This window comes from Mixophyes fleayi, chromosome 9, assembly GCF_038048845.1.
Source record: "Mixophyes fleayi isolate aMixFle1 chromosome 9, aMixFle1.hap1, whole genome shotgun sequence".
NCBI classification, from domain to species: domain Eukaryota; kingdom Metazoa; phylum Chordata; class Amphibia; order Anura; family Limnodynastidae; genus Mixophyes; species Mixophyes fleayi.
In genome coordinates this window covers 68,274,394-68,299,915 of record NC_134410.1, presented here as the reverse complement: position 1 = coordinate 68,299,915, position 25,522 = coordinate 68,274,394, and the positions used below count along the sequence as shown (strand labels likewise).

The window sequence follows — 25,522 nt, the reverse complement described above, 5'->3', positions numbered from 1 at the left end:
GACCTTTTGAAGTCCAGATTGTTGGGTTTTGTTTCAATAGACTCAGACCTCAATATTTTATTTTGTTCAGCCAGTAAAAAAACATTGAGCAAAATGAATCCAGGGTGAGTCACAGTCGCAATCGCAAGTCAGGTTTTCTGGAGTAAGTATGTCTGTTGCATAGAGCCCTCAAGGGACAGGTTAGGGTGGGGGGCATTTGCCCTTTGGGCTGATCCCATATTGGGCTACCTTGGGTTGTATCACCGGGCCACCTGCATTTTTTTCCCTTTAAAATGTTCCTAATAGCGGCTTTCTCGCCGCTCCTCTTCTGTCTCCCCCCTCTACCTAGCCCTTCACTGGCTCCCATTCCCCTTCAGAATCCTCTTTAAGCTCCTCACACTCACCTACAAGGCCCTTGCCAACTCCACTGCGCCCTACATCTCCACCCTCCTCTCTATTCATGCTCCATCCCGCCCTCTCCGTTCTGCCTCTGACCGTCGCCTCTCTTCCCCCCTTATAACCTCCTCCCACGCGCGTATCCAAGACTTCGCCCGCGCTGCCCCCCTCCACTGGAACAAGCTCCCTCCCTCCATCAGAACTTCCCCTAATCTGTCCAGTTTCAAACGGGCCCTAAAAGCCTTTCTGTCTCCAACTTAACTTCCTACCTTATCTTCTGCCTCCGTCCCCCTACTCTCCCTCTCTCCCCTAAGTCTCTCTGTCTGTCCACCCCTCCCCTTAGATTGTACGCTCCTCTGAGCAGGGCCATTTCTCCTCCTGTTTCCACCACTTCTAACTCTGCTCTCCAGCTACTTAGCCTTCCTCCTCGAGGGTCCTCCACTCCACGTTCACTCTCGCTGGCTCCTCCCCCATGGGGGTCTCCCTGTCTTCCACGCCCTCCTTCTTGGGCCCCGTTGTTTGTGGATCCTTCCTCCCCCTTCCCCGCCCTCTCTAGCTGTGCATTGAGCTTACTTAGTTGCTGTGCTTACTGTTTACTGTACTGTGCTGTCTCCCATTGTATTGTAATTTGTTTGTCTCTGTACGGCGCTGCGGACGCCTTGTGGCGCCTTATAAATAAAAATTAACAATAATAATAATAATAGGCATTTGAGCTGAGTCTTGTGCCCAGCGCTAAAATTTGCTAGTTATTCCCTGGTGTAAGACTACATCTTATTTGGAAATTAAGCTGGCCCACTATGCCCAAGCGTAGAGCTTCAGGATCATTGTTATAACAAGTCCAGTATAGCCAGAAATTATCCGGCCAAACGACCTGATCACTTCTGGCTTCAGAACACACCTGCAGACTGCAGACACAAGCCAATAGCAGTTATCTTCTGACTGCATTTTGCAATATACCTGATAAGAATACAGACAGTGAATTTCTAGGAGTGCCCATCTTCAGAGTGCATATCTTACATTGGCTGAATGATGGAAAACATTCAGCTCACCAATAAGGCCTAACACATCTGGATTAGATAAAATATATAGGGCTTATTTATTAATTAACAGGGTTTTGCCCCCTTATTTATCATCTGTCATCATAATGATGACAGTTGATATTTCAGAAGAAATGATTATAAAATCATCCTGGTACAGCACATCTGATAGGAGGCTGTCCCGGCGATGACTTTACTTACTTACCTTAAAACTGTGGTATTCTGTCTCTCCCCTATGATAATTATGACAAAGTGTCTTTGCCCATGCGCAACCTATGGTCACGCATGCACAAAGCCACTTAGCGATAGCAACCAGAGGGGAGAGCAGGAAGGCTGCTGTGAGGGATCCAAAGATCCCTTTACTGCAATGCTGTCTTCATAGGGTAGAATGGTTAACGCTATCTGAAAATGGCTTTGGCCAACGGGCTCAAGCTCTGAAAAGCTACAGTTTTTGGAGCTTGTCACAGTCCCCATTGAAAATTACGGAGACTACGGTTTAATGCGATATCTATAATATCTCCTGCATTAGGCTTTTATAACACAGCTAGAATACTTGCAAACTCCTAAGCCATGCGGAAAAAGCTGCATGTTTTATGACCTAATAAATAGGCTTCATAGACTGATACATTTCACCTAAGTATATTAATATAGAATTAGGATTTTGTTTAATTAAACATGAGAAAATGGCAGCAAAGGCAGCACTAGCTTGTAGATCACTATTTAGAAAACAATCAAAAACTGGTGGCTTAAGTGTAAGAATGAATGTCACAGAATATTTTTTTAGTAATCTGGTAAATTACTTTGTAAACAATTGGAAAGACTTAAATATTGAATAAGATAGAGCAGTATTACAGGTTATTTATGTAATGTTTAAAGTTGTTAATTTGAGGCATACTATTGACACCAGGGGGTTCAGTGCTATGTTGCAGCATTATCCATAGCCGTATACACTGATGCTTGCCATATTAATCTATATACAACATACAGCATGTGTTTTCTTTCTGTCTTGTAACTGTTAAAGGGAGCTCATGTACTAAGCTTGTCAATAACTTTAATTCTAACATCAAGTTATCACATTTCCAAAGGTCAAACATCTGTTTGACCCTTTCAGTGCTGGAGGCTGCATAGAATAAAGTTGGGCCTCCTTTCCTCTGTTGGGGATTGTGCTATGTAATTTTCCCCAAACTACAGAACACGAAAGATTCCCACCAACATTCTTGTTGTTTTATTCATTTCTTTGTGAGCTTCTATGTTACCTTCATTATTTGATCTTCACTGCATTTTCTACTACACTGGTATTTAACAATTTTATCCTCTCTTTATCTACTTCCCAAATACATTACCTAAATGGAAAACATTCACCTCACTGACCATTGAACAGGCTGTACAATCTAAACAGCTAATTGATAAAATGATAAAACAGTTAAGACACCTTAAACAATGGATGGACTTTAGGCTGATACTCTATTCAGTTGAGAAGTGCACATTATGAGAGTATAATAAACTGTGTAGGCTGATCTCTTCAATCCTAACTGTATGCAAATATCAATAAACTTTACAGATACTTTAAAGAGACTGATTACACACAGATTGTTCTTATAGAGAATGTATGAAAGTTTCACTGATCCTGGACTTTATTGTTCTCTTCTATATTTCTAACAGATTTGCTAGAAAACCATATGTCCAATACAGATGCGGTTTGTTGTGATGTCCGATGGCATTCCTGCAACACTTTGGGGAGCGGCGCCCACAACACATCAACCAAATCTTTGAACTCCCAATCTATGTATTACCAACACCGCAGTCGTCACCACCAGCACCCTCACCATCGGCACCATCACTTGCATCCTTACCATCATCATCACAAACCATCTCTGCTGCCGGTCTCAGCGGGATCCCGCCTCGGAAACACCAGACTAAAGCTGTGCGTGCTGGTGCTTATGCTGCTCCACACCATGGCCTCCTTCTCGGCTGTGCAAATTGGGGTGAGCTTGGAAGCCATGCCTGGCATGGATGAGACATCGGCACGTGAAGAGTGAACATGTGGAAGTGCTTTCTGAAAACTCAGAAGATTGGGATAAGTTCTTCTAAAGGGTGCGCCCTTTTCTATGACCCAGAGGCACTGGGAGATCGCCCTCAGCAGCAGTTAACCATGACACAGCATGGTGAAAACACAATGAGTCCTGTGGGTTAGCGGGCCAGTGAGACACAACTTTGAGAAGGGTTCTGTGTCAGTGGCCTTGAAAAGATGCTTGTGTTAAGCAGAGGCAATGTGAGGCAGAGTAAGATTGGGATGGTCCAGTATCATTATGAAGAGTGAATATGTGGAAAGAAGGCCTGGCCAATTAAAACATGGCACTCCTTTGTTAGTGAAATTAACAGTTGGTTGAGCCCGCTGGTAACTACCGGTGAGCCTTATTTGTGGTAGATGCTAAGTGCTTTAGTGCTGCCCTGAATGTATTCTTGGTCATGTTGATTCAAAGTTGGCCCAATTATCAAGCAGCCTATGGCCAAGTGGCAGCCGTATTTCTAACATGAACGAAATAAAAACTATATTTTAATGTCATCATGCAGGGTTAGAAAGGCGTTCTGATGAATAATAATATCCTGCGTAGACGTCATAATAATGTGTCTATTGACAGGAAAAACACAGTAATCACTGGTTACAAATTGACAGGCATCATAAGTCAAACTATTAACAGAATGTGCAAAAAATAATAAAGGGAATCACTTAAGATATCACATGTGTATAGAAACAATTTTATGTTTTGAAATCTATAGAGGAGGGTCATATAGCATCATGCCCTGTGTGCCAGATGGTGCTTGGATGTCAAATGTCAACTAGAATGTTATCAATACACTTATCTACATAACCCAAAACAAACACGTTATAAGCCATGACTAAGCAACCTGTGACTTTAAAATTCCCATTCAGTGACAAGGAGAACATGCCTGAAGTTGCAGTTCAGCAATAGCTGGAATTTCACAGCCTTCCTATGTCTAATATTCTGTAATCTGAAACACAAAGAATATATCAATGACCCATGGCCATTTAATATGGTTATAATTCCCACGCACACACTGTCATCTATGTGTGAAATTAAAGCCTTGGTTATAATTCAAAATGAAAGTAGTGTATTAAGGTTATACTATCAAATAATCCTGGTGCTTTGCCCTCTTAAAACCATGGCTGTTGACGTTGTATGTAGTAGACATTGGTATCAACTAGCTGCCAGGTAGATAAGAAAAGAGCTGTGAACAAGACACAGATATGGTTGGGAGAAATCGGGGCTGTAAATAAAAATATCAGCTGTATAAGATAGACATATTAGTTTACATCTAATAAATGTAAGGAACTTGGATGTGTCTGAGCAGAGATCTCAAATAATCCTTAGTCAAACTGAGATAATAATTCAGTTCTGTGTCCATTTTAATGTTTACATATACAGGCACATATAAAATAGTCAAAACCAAACCTTAATCTTACTGAGATTAGATAGCACCCATATTTAAGTATGACTAAACATTAAAACTCCTCTTCACACCACAAAACATCTGAATGAGCAGTGCATGTCCACATTCCTCTTTTTGGAACTAACCCTGGAAAAATTCTGCACATTGTTTTGTGGGTTTTTGTTTGGAAATGTGCTTGGTTGAAGGAGTAATCATGTCAATTCAAACTCATTTTAAGATCACCACCTTCATTAAGTTTTATTTTTAATATTTTCTCCTAAAATATTGGTCAAGCTTCATTTGTGTCTTCATTAAATCACTGAAGGACATTGTGACTGTGTTATGACACGTGTCACTATTGTACTTTTAAATGTTTTTATTTCATTGACAGAAATGCACCTAGGAATGTACTTTCCTATACAAAGTGTGAAAGAAGTAAAAAGTGTTGCGTTGAAAACTTGGTTTCCACGACCTGCAAGTACATTTGCGAGGGTAATAAAGCCACTGCAACCACCCACAGATCAGGCAATGTACCCCTAAATGTGCTCTGTCCTGAGCTTCAATCTTATTAAAATATATTGCTCAATGCATTGAAATCTCTGTGTCTCTTGTTGACATAAAATGAGGCACTTGAGTGCACCTAGTCTGCATTTAGGTACAGTATAATTGCTCCCAATCCGCACAGCCCCAAAATAAGCAATATTTAGCACCTCCAAGAATGCCTTCATTTTCACATGCAAACTCCATGGGATTTATTTACTAAAGTAAAAGTAGAGATGTTGCCTATAGCAATCAATCAGATTCTAGTTATCATTTATTTACTACATTCTACAAAATGACAGCTAGAATCTGATTGGTTGCTATAGGCAACACCTCCACTTTTTCAAACCCTCAGTTTAGTAAATATACCCCCATGTGTGTTTATGTAATTGGGTGCATCAGCACAAAAAATGGTAAACCACACTAACACTATTGCACTTTTGAAAACATCCTTTAGTGAGTCCAATGTTACTCACGCTACATACATATTACCACTAGAATGCTTGGCTCCCTTTATCGGTATCTTCAAAGTTGTGAGTGAAGCTAATGACACAAAAGTAATAGGAATTTAGGTGATGTCTGAAATTATTCTAGATTCCATTCTTATATGTCCCAGATTTAATTATATTTGAACACAATACAGACTCTTCTAAGTAGTCCTCAGCTGCCAAATAGGAATGAAACTATTCTTGGATATGCTTGGCAGCTGAAATCTGTTTAGCAATTACACATCTGTGGTAATTTCTGGGGGAATTCTACTTAAGTGAAGTTGAACATGCTTCCCTATAGGAATTCTCAATAACTTTTTAAAAACTCCACAGAGGCCATATATATTAGATGGAAACAGTCTATGGTCAACCTGATCATTTTTCACCAAAGTAATCTAATTGATACATATGTGTATAACATAGAACATGAATTGACATAATAAGTATTTTGCTTATGAAATCTCTAGAATAATAATTTGGTGATGTGTTATGTATACACCAAGGCTGGACTTGCTATGATACATTCATCAGCAATGAAGGTTAATTTAAAACAAAAAGCAAATAAGCTAATTTGTAAAAGAACGTTGTATGTGCTATATGAATGTTACCAACAGATAAAAAAAAACATACAAGTAGCTACTTTTCATAATAGAGGGTAACTGAAAGTATCAATTAGTATGTTTCATATTATACTATTGAAACCCTTTTTAATCCAATAGGTAGACTACTTCCTAAGTAAATAATGTGCCAACTGTAGATTAAATGCAGTTTTAGTGATATTATAATAATAGAGCAGACCTCCCTGTAATAAGTAATACCTCTATATGGATCTAAATTTTGCAACATAAAGAAACTAGAATTAAAAACGGTATCATACTTCAACAGTAAAATCACAAGGAAAACAGTTCTCCTTTCTAAGCAAAAGACTGTTCAGAGACTACTAAAGAAATACCATGGCCAAGGCTGCAGCGATAAAGTGGTTTAGTTATTGGTAACTACCTAAGCGAGAAAATAACAATACAATATCACTGGGGGAATTGAGTATACTGGCATGGAGGATGGCCAATCGGATACTTACACATGCGCAGTGGAACTTGAGGTTTCAGTTTTTCTTAGTAAAAAAATAATTATAATTGCAAAAAACAGAATAAGAGATGTAACAATTGGTCATTGATAGAAATGTTTTAGTCATTGAGCATTTTTTCAGTGAACACCCATTTTTGCCCTATGATAAATATGATATATATGCCCCCAAATCCTGTAATTAGCTAGACCACCAGCTGTGAAATGTTGTAAATGATCTATAAGGCCTTCAATTGTTAAAGGACCTAATAAAAATGTTTAGATACTATAGAACCATATAAATTCTGTACTTTATATTTTCTAACATCCTACAACTCTACATACCGTAAATGATGGTTATAAGTGCTCATTTGGAAATGAACATGTCCCATTACTTTAATAAAAATATGAACATACATGAAAAACACACAAAAGAATGCCCAGAGACATGCATAAGTCAGTAGTGCAGCCCTCTCTGACGTCCCCTTCCTTGTGTATTTGATACCACAAAAGGGAGCAGTGAGCACTTCCCAATAGTAGTGTGATATCATAAACATTTGGTGCTATAATAAAAAGTTGCATTTGTGAGTCCCCAGAAAATATGATTTTGCCCTCTCCTGAAATAGTTTAAATAATGACTATAAGCATGACTCTTCAAAATACCCAATTAACATGGCCAAGTATGGGAGCTGCAACTAAAACATCATCTGAAAATTATTTAAAGAAAACAAATTTAGGAGACACCAAACATTGATTTTCTCATATTGCATTCTACACCACAAGACACAAACCAGTTCAGCTATTTAAGAGGCTTTGCAGAAACTGTATTTTTAGTTCACGCAATTTTTTAATTTTATGAAATATGATTGTGAGATTGTGCAAAATAAGTTGTAGAATTGTCTTGCTTTGTCATGGATAATGTTAGAAACTGGATAATTTTGACTGATTGTTTAATTGGAAATATTTTTGAGATTCTGAGGCCATTTTCATTCTGTTTGTAAGCTTTCCCTCTGGAATCAAAGTGTCTTTAATTTTACATTACTTAAAAATGCCTGGCTAATCTAACATTACATGAATAATATTCACATTTCTGCCATTATCCATAACACAACAGAGTTATTACATGCTTGATATATTTGCCAGTGAAATGTTGTCACTTGTTCTTTATAGTTTTTTTGCAGAGCTATACAGAACATATATAAGAATGTTTATTTTTTTAGATTATTTCTTCATTCGTGCATAAATCGTTTGTGTTGGAGGGAACTACTTCCTAAAAACATTATGAATCTCACATATCACGTCCTTTCCATCTGCTCATTATTAACTGGCTTAGGCTTAACATTAATTTACTGGACAGCAGAAAAATGTTAGAAAGAGTGGCTTGTAAGTGTTCTGCGGATGTATATGCCTTAGACATGTAATAATACATGTAATGCTAAAAGTCAAGCAGCGCTCATACCTGATTTTATTGGCAACAAGCACTTGCCCGAGAGAGTAGAAAGTCAAATAGTAAAGGAAAATGTTACAAACAGTACAGAATTCCTGAAGGTTCAGTCTTTAAAACAACTGAGCACCATATCTCTCTCCTGTGTCTAATTCGTCTTTTCTGGTGCACATTTTCTAGCTCATGACATTTGTAACCATTAAATTATCCCAGCTATCATTGTTGCTGTTCTATAGGGCTCCCTGAGTGAGCTTAAAAAGTCTCTGACTTACAGCTGCCTTCAAGTGACCTGAACATCTGGGAAATAAACTGAGCCAGTAAGTCCCTCTGTCTAATAGGAATAAGATGGAGAGTCTCTCTGTAATCAGAACAATACAACATTTCTCGGTTCCCTGTAGGAGGAAATAACTTCGTTACTTTTCTTTTAATCTGACACTGTTTTTTGCTAAATGTTCTCCCTTACTCAACCGTGAGGTGAAAAAATTAAAACGTGTACCCTATTTATAGCTACAAATGTACCCAGCACCTATACACAGTGAAAGCAGCCATATTTATGATTAGAGAAAATAAAAAATGCAGCCAATGAGCTCTAGGAACTGGTGACATCACTAACAACTAATGTCACTACTTTCTACAGAATTCATACGCTGAACACTAGTTCAGCATGTACAGATAATGGCCTATGTAAGCAATTTTTACCTGTACCTACTTTGGCAATAAAACACATGAGCATTGTATGCAGAGAAATGGATTTATACCTTCATGGTAGCTGCTTTTTAGTTAACTGTGAATTGATCGTAGACTGCAATAGCAACACCATCAAATGATGCCACTAGAAGTAAGGAATTCCAGTTATGTTCTGAAAATTAGGGCTGTATTTACAGCTGCTTACTTCTGTCATGAATATATGTACCCTAAATTGTGCATACTTCCCAACATATCAAATAACCAAAGAGAAACACTATAGACATGTTATTAAATAAACTTTTTCTTGCATTGCTATCTATAAGCCAACACTTTAGCAAACAGATAAAGATCATCACAAAACATGTAAGATGAGCTATTTCACCAGGTGTACAATGATATGTTCATGTATTCCTGGGGATTTACAACACCTCTAGCTCTGGACTGAAATAAATGAATTATGTTTTTATAAACTGTTACTGCATTTGGATTATCAGTGTTAATAAGGGAGAATATAATTCTGTGTTCCAGGAAAAAGGGTCATGTTGGAAGGCATGGAAATAGCTTTTGAATATAATTATGGCAGACAAATTAAAACAAGAAATTAATATGTAGCTCAGGGATCTACTTTTCAGGCACCAATACATAGTAATTCAGGAAAAAATGTCTAAGACAGGGATTATGCTACTGTTTTTCTAAATTCTACAAAATAATTGGGTTTTGGAGCCAACAACAGTTTAATGGGCTTGTGCTTTTCTAAAAACTTGACTACACTGTATATTTGTTGTAACAATGACTCACTACTGCATGTACAAAATTTTATGGAACTTTTTTCTTGATATGGTGCAATGTTTTCTAGTCAGTAGGACCTACAATTTACCCTGTCATATGAGCATATTCCCACCGCACATAGCAAAAACCACCTATTGGAACTGCTCAGTGTCAAGTTAAACACACAATTTGTTGATACCATACTGTTATGATGATAAAGTCTTCTATGCCCAAATAGAGTCAGCAAGAGATGCACATGGTCACATCTGAATCAAGCTGAGCTGGAGACCTTTGTATGTCAGCTGTTCCTTTTAGAAACAAGTTTATGAGGGTATAGAGATTTTAGATGTGATTGTGTAACAATCACAGAAACTGTAGGATGCTTTTAACCATTATTAACATATTTGATCTATCACACAGCCCATGTTAGATAAATGACTATTGTGATTGCAGAAATAAGGTTTTAATTATACTTTCATTGGTTGTCTCATTTTTTGCTAATTGTGGTGTTCCTTGCAGACAAAATGTATTGAGCAATTAACAAACTGGGGCCCGTGTAAGGAGGTTTGCAAAGGCTGAATGTTTCAGGCTGTTGAACATAGAATAATTAGAGGCCCAACCCATAAAACAAACACATCCATTAAATGCAGAATAACTTACACAAGAAAAGCTGTTTATGGTTTGAAGCCATGTGATGCTATTACTCGAAACGATCCCAAAGATCTAATTGCACATACCCTAAGTTTAAGAAAATATTATTCAAACAAATAGTGCCATGCCAAGCGTGTGTCTGTATCGTGGCACACAGTTGTTTGTGTAATTCATTACATGGCAACCACATTTATTTCTTATGAAAGACAGTCTATAGAAATCACACATTAGAAATGTGCTGTGAGTGTTATGTTTCATTAAGTGCCAGGAATTTTTTTAAACTAAATTGTGTGTGTGTGTGTGTGTGTGTGTATATATTTATATATATATATATATATATATATATATATATATATATACATCTTTTGTATCAGAAATATCTAACTAATGCAACCATACTTATTTGGGCAGAGGTGATCACCAGATACTAGAAGTGTTATATTGTTGAGTTACTTTGCTAGCAGTCACCAAAGCTAGTCATTGTTAACAAAGCACAACACCATTTTCTTTACACCCCTTACCTTTTATTATATGAAAACAGGAACATTTCCTAACTGCTCGCATAGCAATCAGGGACTGGTCCAGCTATCCCCGGATTAGTGGATTTTATCACTTTGAACGCGGCATTACGACATGTTAGGTGTGTTGAAATTGGTCTAAGTAGCTGGATCAGGCAAAGATCCCCAGTTGTTAAATGGAAAAAAAAGTGTTACTGCTGTGAAGGGTCATATGGCTCTTGCTCCTATATTCCACTCATTTTGGTCAGTGCTTGGCATGATATTCACTGACACTGTGCAGTGGGCGGATGGTAAAATCACACTGGTAATATGGACATTGTGCCAGGCATATTCAGCATAATATCAGTGGGGTCTAGCACTGTTGTATGGCAGTTTATTCAAAATTATGGAGGAAGGCAAAGCTATGTGCACAAAGAAAATAATTTGGTGGCAAGCCTGATTTCAGTGTTTGTTTTTGTTCCTAACAGCTTACTCTCAAATATTACATATTCATTTACAAAACATGGTTGTTATCTATTTATTATTATCTATTTAACCTCCCCTTCATCTAATGTTCATAAGATGCATTTGGAATACATAAATAGTAAGGCAAGTCCACAGGTTTTACATGGGATAATTGTCCTGAGTTTTGTTTATATTTGCTAAGACATACACAGCTCATAATTACCTGACTCACCTTAGCCGACTTATTATTACTATCCTTTATTTAGTGTCAACATATTCTACTACAAATTGAATTTACAAGAGATACATTACAAGAACATCCCTTGACACAAAAGGTGAGCTGAGCATGCTGCTTTTACTCAACACCAGACATTATTAATACCCATGGAGAGTTTCTGACCCCACATTTATGAACAAGTGTATTGTCACAATGACCATGGAATAACATGACCTTGGGACATATGCACTATAATATTTGTGTGTGTATATATATATATATATATATATATATATATTTATTTATTTTTTTAAAGGTTAGAGTTTACTTACAGCGCACAATAAATTCTGATCACATTTTTTTAAATACATGCTATTATATTGTACTACTTTAAATTACATTATTATAATATTAAAATAATGCAAGTATGCAGTAAGACCCTGTATTAAGAGAGATTATGGATGGTATATTATAAATTATGTAACAGGAAAGTACCACAATCTAAATTTTAGAAAAGTACTGAACTTTGTGCAATTCCGTGTTCCAGTTTGAGATGCATACGCTCTAAACCTATTATCACTTGAAAATTTCTCTAACAAAGATTTGAAGATAGGTTTATCTTTTAGCATTCCCACTGCATAGCTCCTCGTATATTTTGTAACAGTGTAGCAATACTGGTGACCTCAAAAAATGTTTTGAAGTACTGCCATTTTGTATTAGATACCATGGCTATTCAAAAGGTGTTATGCTCATTTCTTTCCTCGCAGCTTACTGCAGGTAGGGGAGGTGCTGATTAAAGAGTAGGGTGAGAAAGGTGATGCCCTCAGAGATGTTCCATGAAGCCTATTATGCTCCATCAACAGAGATAACGACAAGGCTGAAACTGCTAGAAACTAAAATATGAGTCTTAGTATAGTGTAAAGTCAGCATCAAATACAAGACCCAATCTTCCCCACCATCAGGACTGGGCCACCAAGAGAGGGCCAGGTCTGGGTGAATTGTACACGGCCTCCTTCTCCTCTGCACCCCAGAATAGAAGTGGGGAAAGAAAAGTGGCTGCCGAAGAAAGAAAAGTGGCGACCTGTAATCAGGACATGCGGAATCACCTTTTACCATTACTAGTTATATTACTTCATAATATCTATTCTTCCTTACACACACAGAACAATTACAAAATCAAATTATCTGTTGGAGTTATTGTCATCTTTTTTTAGTTATTATAAGAGTAGGTACTAGGCCTGCTACCACAGGACCATAGGGTCCTGTGGTAGCAGACCATAGGGTCCTGTGGTAGCAGACTCTAAGGTCCTGTGGTAGCAGGCCATAGGGTCCTGTGGTAGCAGGCCATAGGGTCTTGTGGTAGCAGGCCATAGGGTCCTGTGGTAGTAGACCTAGTCCCTACTCTTACAATATCTACAACAAATGATTTGATTCTGTAATTGTTTTGTGTGTGTGTAAGAAACAATAGACACAATGTAGTAATATAATAACTAGTAATGGTAACAGGTGATTCTGCATGTCCTGATTACAGCATCAGTGACCCTGCCAGAGAGGAAAAGCTCATCAGACACATCAGTACATTGCAATGTCTTAGAAAAAATACATAACAGCTCTTGATAAATGTATTGAATTTGGAAGTGCTTAAAAGGCCAGTCTGTGCCATTATCTCATGATGCTATATTTTCCCTAATCTGCTCTCCTTCATGATCAAGAAGAATCCAAAATCTACTATCTGGTTACTAGAGGAAGCAATTCAATATTAGGAATGATGCATCTTGTATTGTCAGAGAACATACAATGTATATATTTTTACGTATGCAAAAAAGGCCTATCGAGCCGCCAGTGTGCACAAAGGATATACAAAGTAAACCAAAGTCATTTTGGTGTAAATGTGGCTTTGCACATGTGTAACTATGTCCCCTGCTATGTCAGGGTAAGGTCAGAGGGTACAAATGTTCATTAAAGTGTACCTGTCTCTTACACACACACAGTGAGCTGATGCAGTATTCAACATATTATCACTGAGGTGTTTCAGTGTTATCTATTTCACTAGTTACTAGTGCATTGATTTATCGTCTGTATTCTCATGAAAATTGGTTCAGCCACAAAATGGCAGCGTACATTGTATGTAGGTGACAGGTACACTTTCACACAGGGAACCTTTCTCCTTGAGATGAAATCAAATGAAGCAATACTTAGTATGATCCACACTTGAAACAGGTTCTGATTTCTAAGATCGTGTCTGGAAAGAAAAGAAAATTAAGAATTTTTGGACTCATTAAATGCAAATTGTGAGATACTTTCTCCAATTCTAACTATGAAGCAGAGAAATGCTAACCAAGATAAATGCATTATTTATAGAGATATGCTAGTTGGGATATATTTAAACTTTCCACCTCCAATCATATGAGGCTCTAGTATGCCCCACTGGAAATGAAAAGGTTAAATCTGTTTTCTAAAGGATTTGTCGGTTGTTACAAGTGTGTATTGTTACTTGGCATTATTGCACAATTCAAAATGATCATTGGAAGGGGAGGGGGGGCGAGTTTAAACCAGGTCCCCCTGAACAAATCAGAATCTTATGGGTAAAGCGTTCCCAGAGAGGTAACAATGGTTCAGTACATACAGGCATGGTAAAATGCACATAGCCAGCGCTGTCTTTAAGGCTGTTTTGTGCCTGAACCCTTCTCAAGAAGTTGTGGGGATTTTAGATTGTCTACTAAAGTCAGACTAAGAGGGGGAATCTTTTCACAAAGTGAGAAGTTTAAAAACAATATTAATAAAAAAGAAATATAACAAAAATGCAATGCGGATCTAAACCTTTAACCATTTCTCTGCTGGAAAGAGGCTTGAAATGCCTAGTGGAACAATGAAGTGCAGAGGCCCCATTCAGCTGTGAAGCGGTTAACGTGGTCTTTCTACTTTTTTGCCCCTTTTCTCTCTGTCGGTCCTGACCGTATTTCCCTCTTTCATTCTTGTTTTATTATCATTTCAAATTCTGTCATAAGGATGAGGCTGAGATTTCCTCTTTGTGAGGACCTCCTTCTTATGTTGTTTTATACACTGTGCTTAATGTTATAGAACCTTTTTGCACTAGATCCTCTTTTTATTTTCTGAGATGGTTTAAAACAATGCTATAATTGAGTTGTATTAAAAAAGAATATAATACTAATACTGTCTGTGTTTCAATAGTCCTTATCTGTACCTGTAATGCTTTCTGTTCTGTTGTACTTTGGGCAGACACCTTCTGCTCCCTGTTTAACCCAGTAAAGAAATAAAATGTTACCGATTGATGATAATGTTTTCAAATGTTCTGCATTTTATTTAACACTGGTCATCCATAAAAGCAGACCACACAGAATTTAGGTTTTTACAGAACAAATTATGAGTAGGCAAATAATAGACTTTCAATTAGCTTTAAACTTCTGATATGATCTAAATAACATATAACACATTCTTTAAGTTCACACCTCCTTCAAAATGTTGCTGTGGGCCTCCCATAGTTCTAGCGTTATGAGCGTCTAGTTGCTGTCCAATAACGATTGTCCACTTCCCGTGATGTGGTTCCAAAGCACAATTCGATTTATCAGCAAAAAGTAGCAGAGTAACAAGTGAAAATAAAATAAGTACAGCCGTTACTTATCGCAGGTGCTCTGGATCCAGTGTACAGTCATTCAGGTCTGAAGGCTATAGTCAAGTAGACTGGCTACTGGGTCCAGAGCTCCTACTTATATACAGTCAGTGAATACAGTAAAACAATACAGATGATGTGGCTTGCTTCCATAGGTCCAGGCTTCAGGAAAGTCCAGTGTAATGCAGGTCATTGGCCAGTTAAAACAAAAATATCCAAGGCTTGGGGTCAGCTCTCCAGGAGATGCCTTCCAACTTTTCCAGCCAAGAATCCAGTTTAAACTAGTCTATTTACATTACACAGACAATATCATTCTAACCATTTATTCCCTATCATCGATAACTAGAGTTCACAAAGTGCGATCCCTTCAGCAAACGAACCGGACAACTCGGGATAAATAGAGGATTAGAATGATACTAAACATGACATGTTTCCTGTAACCTGACCCTGTGATTTCACTAACATGTATATAACTTATAATATTAACCATAACATTGCTACATTTCGACATAAATTACAATATGTTGCAACTACATTTAATATGAGCTACTTACAAATGTGTATGTTCGTGTGACTGTGTGTAAATGTGTAAAACCTGTTGTTGCCACGTGTTGAGACTGAATACCCTCCTCCACGCCGTAGCGTGCTATACGCACAATTTTCAGACAAAGACAATCAAGTTGTTAGATATTAATTGAAATGACTCTATCCAATTAGCTGACTTCGACACTAGTTATGCACCTGACTGTACATGATCAGCTCTCGAAGTCTTTCATCATCATCAATCTTCTCTAAATAATTCTATATTGTTAGTATCTTTTAAAACTTCCAGAACTGTACACAGTACTCAAGGTGAGGGATTACCAATGACCTATAAAGTGTCACTCATCCTGCTACTAGTACTTCTTCCTGTACAGCTATGTATTGTACTGGATTTTCCCACTGCTTGAATATACTGCTTGCTTACCTTTATATAATCTGAAACTATAACTTCAAGGTCCCTTTGTTCAGTTGTTGACATCACAATTCCTTATTCTGCTTTCAGATTATTGTATACCACATGCATTATTTTACAATTTGATGTGTTATATTTAAGGTTCCTATTTCTCTATTTCCCTAAATCTCAATACATTTGTTTTACCATTTACCTCATTGAATACAACACTATGCCTCTGGTGTTTAGCCAATCATTTATCCATTCCACTAGCACAGAGTTAAATCCAAGGATTTTATGTTTCCAATTTAAAGTACGTTGGGATACCATATCAAATGCCTTGCTGAAAAAAGACAACTATGTACACTGATCCATCCTGGTCCAATCTACTAGATTTGATCTGATATCCTAGTAGAAAATGCTACATGGTACCTTGTAAGTTGTTTGACTCTAACTGGACAACAATATTTTTCTTAACTGAATTCCATTAATTTCCCTGATATGAAACTCACAGGTCTATCGCTATCCTATATTTCGCTACATTTTTATTTAGTGGAACTGCGTTTGCCATTCTCCTTTTACCTGGAATTAAAATTAGTAACAGTGATGGGTAAAAAGTTTGGTAAACCGAGCGGGATGCACTACTCTTAGTTCTTTAAACACTTTTGTTAATATACCATATGCGCCTATTTACATATTTACTTTTAATTTTGAGCATTCAAGTAACACACATTCTGCAGGTAATACTTATTTCCCCCCATGGATGGAGGAATAACATGACTCTCCAATTGATAAAATCTGAGTTAACTAGTTTGGAGAAACGTGATCTTGATTTTGACATTAGGAACCTTCAATAGGAAGTGTCCTACACTGTTATAAACCTGTGGAACCTGCAAAACCCTTCTAGTAGATCAATTTCTGTAGGAAAGTAACCACTAGGTTAGATATAGTAGAACTCTGGAGAAGTCAGGCCTATGAGTATAATAAAGCTAACATAGTAATTCTAAACACTGGCCAGTTTGTAGACAAATAAAATAAAAAGCAGAGATATAAATTCAGGTGTAGGAATCTTTTGTAAAAACAGCTGTTAGCTATCTATATCTCCAATGATGCTTAGTGATGTCATGTGTCAAAGGTTACCAATCCCAAGATAGATTAACATAGTTTTACCATTTATCAAGTATAAAATCTCATCATCAAAATAAAGAAAAGAAAAGAAACAATAGGGTACTATTATTGGTGAACACATCTGGAAGGATATGAGAAAAACAGGAAGAACTGACCGATCTCTGGTTAAGTATACACTATCTAAATGTGTGTGAGCCAAAATAGTATATTATTCTTTATCTAAAAATCACTGATACATTACACAGCACTGTACACTGAGGGTATCATGATACAAACAAATAGCGTACAATGTAAAGAAACAGAAGTTAGAGGTGTAAAAGATTCTGAGTTTACGCCTTAATTGCGCACACTATCTTCTTATTCTGGGATACACATGTTACATAACCACATGAATTTTCACTTTCCCTATTATGACACGCCTACTTCAGTCCTTTAAACATAATTTACTGCATCACACAGATTTCTTTATACAATGGGCCCGAGTCATTATGGAAAGTAAGGCAAAAAAGGCATGTTACAATGCAAGGGGTGCAAATTAGTTTATTATTTTGCAGACAAGTTAAATACTCGCTGTTTATTCATCTAGCACACAAATGATAGCTTTTTTGTACACTGAAATTTAAAGTTGATATAGGACAAGCCCTATCCCAAATATAAATCTGCCCCCAAATTTTAAATTTACGTCTCCTTCCATGGTTTTGCCCAGATGGAAAGTTACTCCTTCTTTATGCTTTGCTCTCTTTAATGACTCAGGCCCAATATCTCTTGTGCCTGTGTGTGTGTGTGTGTGTGTGTGTGTGTGTGTGTATCTCAGAATTCATTATAATTCATTACAATTCATTACAATTATATATATATATATATATATATATATATATATATATATATATATAGCAAAGTTACCAAATTGCGCAACTACAGTGTGCAAAGTCTACAATGCCGCTCAGATTCAATATATTCATATATATATATATATATATATATATATATATATATATATATATATATATATACGTACACACACATTGCAGTTCCAGTACATCATCACCCAATATGGCTGACATCCCACCATGCTTTGTTACGAGCACATGCTAGCAGCAGTGAGGTCATTTAACTGACGATGCAACCTCTTTATAGCTATAAAAACCAATCCAGTTCTTACCTTATTACAACCAGTATTAGCACTAAATCTCCAGTGATACAATACAACATAATAACTGCAAGTCCATCATAAATATCTCTGTATTCAGCAGCCATAACACATTGTCTACTAATTTCCCTTTGGTCTCACAGGGGTAGGGGATGTCTACAAACATCCCAGTAACATTCACAAATTTCAATACAAACTATGTGCAACCAAAGAAGTCTTTTCTGTCTTATCACAAATCTGTTTAACAAGCAGCCATTACACATTGTCTTCTTTACACACGTAGAGGGGAAGGGATGAGAGTCAGCAAGGCAAATTACAATTATAGGCACAGTCAAATACAATATTTCCGAAGTAACAAATGCCAATCACTTAAACTAACTTATCTTATTTTGCTTGTTTCTTCCTAAATAATAATAACTCTTACTATTCAATCACTTACAAATGAACACTTCTTAAAAGCTATACCACATGGTCTGTGGCTCTATCAGCCATTTCTAGCAACTACATTTTTGCATTCTTCTTACAACACAGATATTCTCTCCCACAATAACCTTTTTGCTAACTTGCATCTAATATCACTTATTTAGTGTATTTAGTGATATAATATCACAACCACAAACATATATATCCTAACAAAAGTTATAATTTCAAACACTACACCATTACTGACCAAATGTGATCTCTCTAAGATACCAGCCCTCCATGTACTTATCTTAATGTAGCTCCTATAGTTTATAGCTTTACCATTGAAACACTAACAATAAGCAGTGTACATATTACTCATATTTAAGTCTATTTCCTCATGTTGAACATATAAACAGAGCCCCGGAAGGGCCATTATGATTTCCTGTGTCCTAATAAGGATAAATACCCTGTGTGTTTCTCCTTCTGTGATTCAAGCTAGCAAGAGAAATAAATCAATATATGTATGTATTTTACAGTTCTTCCCCCAATGGTAGGCGGAGTCCCAAAACTGTCTGGCTTGTCTTTAAGACATGTTAATTAAGCAGCTAGTAGCTTCAATATAACAGAGGGATGGAATTAGCCTGAGGTGATATAAATGCTGCCGGGGCATGTAGATGGAAAAGTTCAGGCATAGCAAGAGTTAATTTATATGCGTGGTAGTGGAAAACTGAGTCATCCAATCGGAAAGGACGGAAGGAGAGGGGCTTAGCCATAAGAGAGACTTATAACATATAGGACTGATACTGATTCAAATGGAATTACAAAAGGATCTCCAAAATTGTGCAATAAACTGGGACCCTCGATCCGAGACGATGTCTTCTGGAAGACCGTGGAGACGGAAGACATGTGTAATAAACAAGGTGGCAAAGGTCCAGACATCAGGTAGTTTGGGTAAGGAAATGAAATGCGCCATCTTACTGAATTGGTCCATGACTACCCAAATGGTGTTATGACCCGTGGATATAGGAAGGTCAACAATAAAATCCATCGAAAAATGGGTCCAAGGCCTGCTGGGAGTAGGCAAAGGTAACAATAGACCAGGAGGACGGTTTCTAGCAGATTTGTTTCGGGCACATTCAGGGCAAGCATGGATGTAAGCCTCTACTTCAGCAAATAAAGTGGGCCACCAAAGCCTGCGGGAAAGAATTTCAACGGTCTTACGAATTCCAGGATGACCCGCTGAACGGTTGTCGTGACTCTCCATGAGGACAGATTTTCTTAGGTGAACCGGAACAAATAATTTGTTCGCAGGGGTCTGAACTGGACTAATTTTCTGGAACTGTCGAATTGTGGCTCCCAGATCCCGGGTTAGTCCAAGATGAGTAGAGGTCAAGGAGACAATAGGCAGCGGGTCAGGAGACTGAGGATGACGTGCCATAAAACTTCGGGACAAAGAATCGGCTTTAGTGTTTTTTGATCCTAAGCGAAATGTGATGATGAACCTAAATCTGGTGAAGAAAAGGGCCCAGCAGCGGGCCTGCCTGGGATTAAGAGTTTTTGCGGTCTGGATATATTGGAGATTATTGTGGTCAGTGAAGATGGTAATGGTATGTGCAGCTCCCTCTAACCAGTGTCGCCATTCCTCCAATGCCCACTTAATGGCCAACAATTCACGGTTTCCGACATCGTAATTAATTTCAGCAGGTGAAAACTTTCTAGAGAGAAAAGCACAAGGATGTAATTTTTTACTCTGTGGATCTTTCTGCGAGAGAATGGCACCGCCACCAACATCCGAGGCGTCTACCTCCACAATGAACGGAAGTTCTGGGTCAGGGTGTCTAAGAACTGGTGCAGAGATGAATGCAGCTTTGAGAGCTGAAAAACTTGCCAATGCTTCTGGGGGCCACTCAGCTGGGTTAGCTCCTTTTCGTGTGAGAGCGGTGATAGGAAAATGAGCCAATTAACCTTCGATAATAATTGGCGAATCCAAGGAATTTTTGAATCGCCTTCAGGATAGTAGGGAGGACCCAATCTTGAATTGCCTGTACTTTAGCGGGATCCATTGCGAATCCTGATGAGGAGATGATGTACCCCAGGAAGGCCACTGTGGACACATCGAATTCACATTTCTCCCGTTTTGCGTACAGGTGATGTTCCCGTAATTTCAATAGAACCTGGCGGACATGCTGACGATGCTGAGATAAAGACTTGGAATAGATTAGTATGTCATCCAGATAAACAACGACTGTTTTTCTAAGGAACTCCCGTAATACATAGTTGATTAGGTCCTGAAAGACTGCCGGAGCGTTGCATAAACCGAATGGCATTACGAGATACTCATAATGTCCCGACTGAGTGTTGAAGGCAGTCTTCCACTCATCCCCTTTTTTGATTCGGATAAGATTGTAGGCCCCTCGGAGGTCAATCTTTGAGAATATAGTGGCTGCTTTAAGCTGGTCGAACAGAACAGAAATCAACGGCAAAGGATACGTGTTCTTAACAGTGATGTTATTCAGACCACGGAAATCGATGCAAGGCCTAAGGCTGCCATCTTTTTTAGATACAAAAAAGCAACCTGCTCCTACAGAAGACTTAGAGGGGTGAATTAATTTCTTTCTTCAGGTTTTCCTCCACATATTGCTCCATGGCCTGAGTCTCAGGGATGGATAAGGAATATAGACGCCCTTTGGACAACTTGGAACCTGGTACAAGATCAATCGCACAGTCATATTCTCGATGTGGTGGAAGTGAATCAGCTTTCTTTTTGCAGAATAAGTCACAAAAGTCCTGATAGGGTGCAGGCAGCAAATCTGGACTAGACTGGAGAGCTCTAAGGGGTAGAGTAGGGCAAGAAGCGGAACATTCTGGGCTCCAACGGATGATCTCCCCTCTTTTCCAATCAATAAGAGGATTATGGCTGCGAAGCCAAGGATACCCCAGAATCAACGGAGCAGAGGGACAGGTAATTAGGAAGAACGAGAGCTCCTCCGCATGGAGGGCTCCTACAAACAACCGAACCATCGGAGTCTTTACCAGTATTCTACCCCCAGGCAAGGGGTTACCATCCAAACCGCAGGTGGTAATGCTTGATCCCAACTTGATATCCGGAATCTCGAGCGTCTGAGCCAAGTGGATATCCAGGAAGTTACCTGCTGCACAGCTATCGAGGAAAGATGTCACGTCCGTGGATTTGTCACGGAAGACTAGACGTCCAGGGACCAACAAAGAGTTTTCCGAAGAGACATTTGAAGGCCCAAGCGCACCTCTTCACCAGCGCTTAGGCTTTGGCATTTCCCGCCTTGTTAGGACAGGAACGAACTAGGTGACCTGGTTGGCCACAATATAAGCAAAGACCTAGTGAGCGTCTTCTGGAGCGTTCCTCCGGAGGCAGGCGATAAGCACCCAGCTGCATGGGTTCTGGGGAATCCGGCAAACTAGCACTAGAACTGGGTGGTGAGCCAGGAGGTATTGATGACTCCCTTTCAGTTTTTCTCTCTCTGACTCGACGGTCAATTTTAATGACAAGCTGCATCAAATCTTCAAGCGAGACGGGTACCGGATACTGAACTAAGGAGTCCTTAATTTGCTCGGTAAGACCTAACAGGAATTGACTCCGTAGTGCCGGATCATTCCAGGCACTATCTGTTGGCCACTCTGTCAGGGTCGTCGTATAGCAACCCCAAGGCCAGGAAGAAGGCATCCACGGTTTGTAAGGCTGGACTTGTGGGTGGAAGGGAGAAGGCCCAAGACTGAGGATCTCCCTAGAGTAGGGAGATAACAATTCCTACTTTTTGCTGTTCAGAACCAGAGGAGCGTGGTCTCAGGCAGAAATATAACCTGCAACTCTCTTTTAAGTTGCGAAAAACAGACCTACTTCCTGAGAACCTGTCAGGCAAATTCAGTTTTGGTTCTGGCAGAACGCCAGCGGAAGCTCGCTGAGGATGCAGATTTCTGGAAGCCTCTTCTTGAGCTGCCAAACGCTGGGGTAGGCCCTGTACTACTTGAGAAATCGCCTGGAGCTGGTTAGCCAGGATCTGGGCTGGAGAAAGATTTGAGACGCTGTTGTCCATGGCAATATATCTCCAGTCTTCACTGGCCGGTTATAATGTTAGGAACCCCTCCAGCCAGTGCGACAAAACCCGGAGTCTGCTCTGAAAGTCTGGTGTTCACTGGAGCCCCTAGTGGTGGGGACAGACTTGGCTGCAGACATACAGAGGGTCATGAGATGTGCACTGACTGGGGAGAACCCAGTGATAGTGTGTAGAAGAAAACAGCAGAGTGAATCCAAACAAGGGTCGAGGGCCGGCAGCAGACAGCGAAACCAGTAAACAAGCCGAGGTCAGAGGTCACAGTCAAAACAGCAGCGTAAGAGTCCAGGCAATAGATCAGGGTCAGAAGCACAGGTTCAGAGTCCAGGAACAGGCAAGGGTCATACACAGGTAATTAATCAGAGGTAGAAACACCAACACAGGAACAAGGTAGCAGGCAGCAGAACCGAAAACAGGACGCTATAACCGTCAGTGAGGCTCAAAGCTCACTGCCTTAAATAGTACAAAGAGCCAATCAGGACAGAGGAGGATAGGGCTGACAATCAGCCTCAGGAGGCAGCTAATTAATTACTAGCTAGAACTAGCATAGGTAATAACATAACCAGGAAGCATGTATAAAAATATAAGTGAACCAGTTTAAATCATATGAGAGCTCCCCCTGGTGTTGGAGGATGTCCCTACACCCTCTAACATATGCCACAAGGATAATAACAGAGCACAGAAATGAAAGCACATGCCCGGCTGCTAGTTCACGCCAAGATGTGGCGTACCACCGCAGCTCGTGACAGCTGCAGCCTTTAATCGGGGCATTGTCTCTAGTGCCCCTATCAGTTCTTCCACGCAAGATATAGGTAGCTCAGTCCCTTTTCCTCTACCAATCACCTCCCGTTCTGCCCAAGCTACTTTCCTCCCCTGGTCTCCACAGCAGCAGCTGTATCCCCCCTCTATCCTCCCACCCCCTCCTGGTACTTCTGGGGCGTCTTTTCCGTCTGGGACCCCATTCCCTTTATTCCCATCCTTCTTCCCCGGTATACTATCCCCATCTCATCCTCCCTCTCTGTTTCCCCTTCTGGTTCTACAGTTTCTGCCACCCACGGTACAGCTACATGTAGTTCAACGATGTCTGGGCCAATGCATACAATGGGGAGTACATCCTCTCCCCCTGGGCACAACCCCAATGTAACTTTGGGTCACACAGTTATGCCCTGCCCCCCTTGCGCAGGTCATTTTCCTCCTTGGGCAGCTGAGTACGGGACTAGTGAGGCATCTTTTCCAGGGTTCCCTCAGCCCTCCTTCCCGTGGCAGAGGTTCGGGCAGGGTGCCTCATAGTCAAGCAGTTCCGGCTTTTCCCTTTGCAATGTCATGCCCCCCTTGGGGATTTCCTCCTGGCTATCATTCCCCTCCCTCTGCTTATGGTCCATATTTCTTTGGTCCTGGCTGTCCGGGTAATGTTGTGGTAACCTTGAGTGCTTCTTCCACAGTGGGTGTCGCTCCAGTTATTGCAGGGTCGGAGGGTCCTCAGGTTCCCGTCAGTGCTGTTAGGGACTAGTGATGTGCAGTTGATGACTAGGAGGCTAGTTTCGGGGCAGGGTCAAGCGTCCTCCCCGGCGAGTCCTCGGGTCGTTCCCTGCACGGTTGCACCAAGTGCACAGAGCCAGCAAGCAGGTGCCATAGTGACATCTGGCCATAGTTTGAGAGATCAGAGTTCGACACTGCCGATGAGTGCGGGGACCGGGGGTCCCAGGCCGGAGGGTTCTTCTTCTGTTTCCCCATCTGCAGGTTCGTCGGGGCGTGTGGCATCGGTTCGAAGGTCTGGGCGTGTTTCTTATGCGGAAGCCGCATCTTCGGACATGGTGGGCCCGTCATACCGTGCGGAAGGAGGTGGTCGTGCAGTCGGTGAGCATGCCAGTAGGGGGTCTGGTTCTAGCTCCGATTTTAGTTCTTCAGCCTCGGAGAGTGGGGTTCCGGTCAGGTCTGAGAGTGCAGACACGAGGTTGGTAAGGCTCCTGAAAAGTAAGTTGTATAGTACCCGCCGTAGGGCGCGGGTTGGCAGGTGGGGAGCCCACAGAAGACAGTGGAACCTCGAGGGATGATGTGGTGCGCTGTGCTAATACAGAGGTCCTGCGTGATATCAGGAGCAGGGTGCGCAGTAGGATACGCGCTGGTCGATTTGTCGACATGTTTACTATCACGAAGAAGGCCAAGGATGGTTTGGAAGTAGCACGCTCACGCACTGGCATGGGGGAGGAAGCATATCGGAATTTTAAGAATTGGTTGGAGGGCTTCCTTGTTTTTGCTGCGTGTTATCTTGAAAGCAGGCCAGCAGAGCATATGAATGTGATTAAGTATATCTACTTAATACCGGGAATGTATACCCGGTCTAAGGGTATTATGTGGAGGCAATATGATGAGGCCTTTCGGAGGAAGCAGGATGGGATGTCATTGATGGACTTCAGATGTAAGGATATGGAGGTGTGGCTGGAGGTCACTCAGCCTAGAATGGTTGGTGGTGATGTGAGTGTGGCAAGGCAAAGGCAGCCC

At 39.9% G+C, this 25,522-nt stretch overlaps 1 protein-coding gene across 7 annotated transcripts in view; it reads left to right on the top strand.

The window, feature by feature from the left end:
• LOC142100743 (NALCN channel auxiliary factor 2-like) overlaps positions 1-25,522 on the top strand; it is a 471,729-nt gene that overhangs the window by 161,116 nt on the left and 285,091 nt on the right. Inside the window, exon 3 of one of the 7 annotated variants that reach the window (XM_075184522.1) lies at positions 3,075-5,628. The exons of the other annotated variants lie outside the window; for them this stretch is intronic. Coding sequence (XP_075040623.1) covers positions 3,075-3,451 — 377 coding nt within the window. The 3' untranslated portion in view covers positions 3,452-5,628. Of the gene's footprint in view, positions 1-3,074; positions 5,629-25,522 lie in introns of those variants that run through there. 7 annotated transcript variants of the gene reach the window in all.